Source organism: Tupaia chinensis, unplaced genomic scaffold (genome assembly GCF_000334495.1).
Source record: "Tupaia chinensis unplaced genomic scaffold, TupChi_1.0 Scaffold139785_1, whole genome shotgun sequence".
In the NCBI taxonomy this organism is placed as follows: Eukaryota; Metazoa; Chordata; class Mammalia; order Scandentia; family Tupaiidae; genus Tupaia; species Tupaia belangeri.
In genome coordinates this window covers 286,509-288,513 of record NW_006199665.1, presented here as the reverse complement: position 1 = coordinate 288,513, position 2,005 = coordinate 286,509, and the positions used below count along the sequence as shown (strand labels likewise).

Below are 2,005 nucleotides of genomic sequence, written 5' to 3'. Positions count from 1 at the left end.
ACACCCCCGGGGCCTGGGGAAAGGGTTGCCTAGGCCCACTGCCTGTGGCTGCCCTACCAGGGGACGGGCTCCTGCTGAGTGCTGGTGACAAGTGGAGCCACCACCGTCGCCTGCTGACGCCCGCCTTCCACTTCGATATCCTGAAACCCTACGTGGAGGTTTTCAACAAGAGCGCCAACATCATGCACGTGAGTCCCTGGGACCCAGGGTCTTGGCTGGGACCTTGGCCAAAAGGAGTGGCCTGAGACATAGCTGGTCTAGGGTCCTGGCTCTGCTGGGTGGTTTTGGGGCCATTGCTTTCCTCCCCAAACCTTGGTGAATGCATCTGGGAAATGGGGATAATGATCCCTGCTTACACGGTGGTTGAGATGGTGTGAGTGTTGTTCCTGGTACAGGGTTGGGGGCTTCAACTAGTTCAGTAGGTGGCGTGGTGGTTAAAGTGCTGGACTCCCACATGGGAGGCCAGCGACATAGCCATTACGCTCACTGCTGGTTCCCTCTTCTTAGATCTTGATTACCGGGGAGAGGGTCTTTGGATGAGAGGGCTCCCAGGAATCTTAATATCCTTAGTCCCAGACCAGTTTGATCACTTCAGTCCCAGATTGGCTTGAGAACTTGAGCCCCAGGTCAGCTTTGAGAACTTTAGCTTCAGGTTAGGGTGGCAGCAGATTGCTGGTTACAAGGGCCCAGGAATAAATCCTCTCTGGTTTAGTAAAGACAAGGTTAGTACATACTAAAATGGAATACCTATGTTATCTCTGGGGTAATCCACAGCTAAGAGGGTGAGTCTAAAGTCTACATGGGAAAGGAATGTGGTCTAGTGAACAGCTTAATGACTGACCTAAAGGTTACTGTGTACTTGGGACCCTCTACGTGCTGCTCTCTACAATGGCTGTGGCTTGGGGAACGGCAGTCTTCCCTTGTCCTGAGATTAAGGTGGCTCATGGTCTTTGGGGTAACAGCACCTCATGGATGAGTCCCTGAGCTCCTCCTGGCTACTGAGATCATTTTGCCGATTAGTAGCTTTAACCTAAATCTTCCTACTGCTTATCTCTGTAATCCCCGGTAGGAGAAGTGAATGGAGCATTCTTTATTGACATTTTCCAGGAGGGTGGGGTGAGTCTAATGGGAGTAATGCCCGTTCGCAGCCGTCGCCTTAGTGGATCCACATTCCTTTAAGATTATTGTAAACGTTATAATAAGGCAGGGGGTGCCTTTATGGGGTACCGGGGTATGGCAATAAGGCCCATGGCAGAGAAATTGAGTGCAGGTCAGTACAGCGACACAATGGAGGATCAGAACTCGTAAAGCTGTTGACTTTGCAAACAGTTCTCCTTAGCCGAGTCCTTGCTCTTAGGCATAAGGGGCAGTTCTTTCATACTCAGCTTGTGTTAACTGCATGGTCCCAGCAAAAGCAGGTCATCTTAATTGTCACCCAAGATTTGACAGGCGGGGCTTAGGGGAGAGCAGTGAGGGTTTTTTGGTTGTTGTTGTTGAAAGAGTTATTTAGAGACCAGCAGATAATATAATGGTTACATCTCTGAACTCCCACGTAGTTGACCATGGTTCGAGTCCTGGACCTAACATCTTAAAACTCATGTCAGGCACATGTGCATGCATGCCCAAAATCCTGAGAGAAGAATGTGGCCTGGCCATCCCCCCTGGGGGGGGGTGATTTCTCACTCTCTGTCTCTCTCTCTTTCTCTGTCTCTCCAGCAAACGCCCATGCCCTGTAGTGAAAATCTCTCTTTAAAACATTATTTTGGGAATCAGCAGTTAGTGTAATGGTTATGTCGCTGGACTCCCACGTAGTCGACCGCGGTTCGTGTCCCGGACCCGGTGGCTTAAAACTCACGCCGGGCGTGTGTGCGTGCGTGCCCAAGATCCCGAGAGGAGAATGGAGGAGAAGGGATTGCGGCATGGCCATCTCCCCTGGGGGGTGATTTCTCGCTTTCTGTCTCTATGTCTCTCTCTGTCTGGCGAGCGCACACACCCTATAGTGAAA

The 2,005-nt window shown here is 51.0% G+C and overlaps 1 protein-coding gene across 1 annotated transcript in view; it reads left to right on the top strand.

The window, feature by feature from the left end:
• The window catches only part of LOC102469671 (cytochrome P450 4F6-like), a 24,081-nt gene that overhangs the window by 4,328 nt on the left and 17,748 nt on the right, over positions 1-2,005 (top strand). The window contains exon 5 of the mRNA XM_006162284.2: positions 61-188. Coding sequence (XP_006162346.1) covers positions 61-188 — 128 coding nt within the window. The remainder of the gene's footprint in view (positions 1-60; positions 189-2,005) is intronic.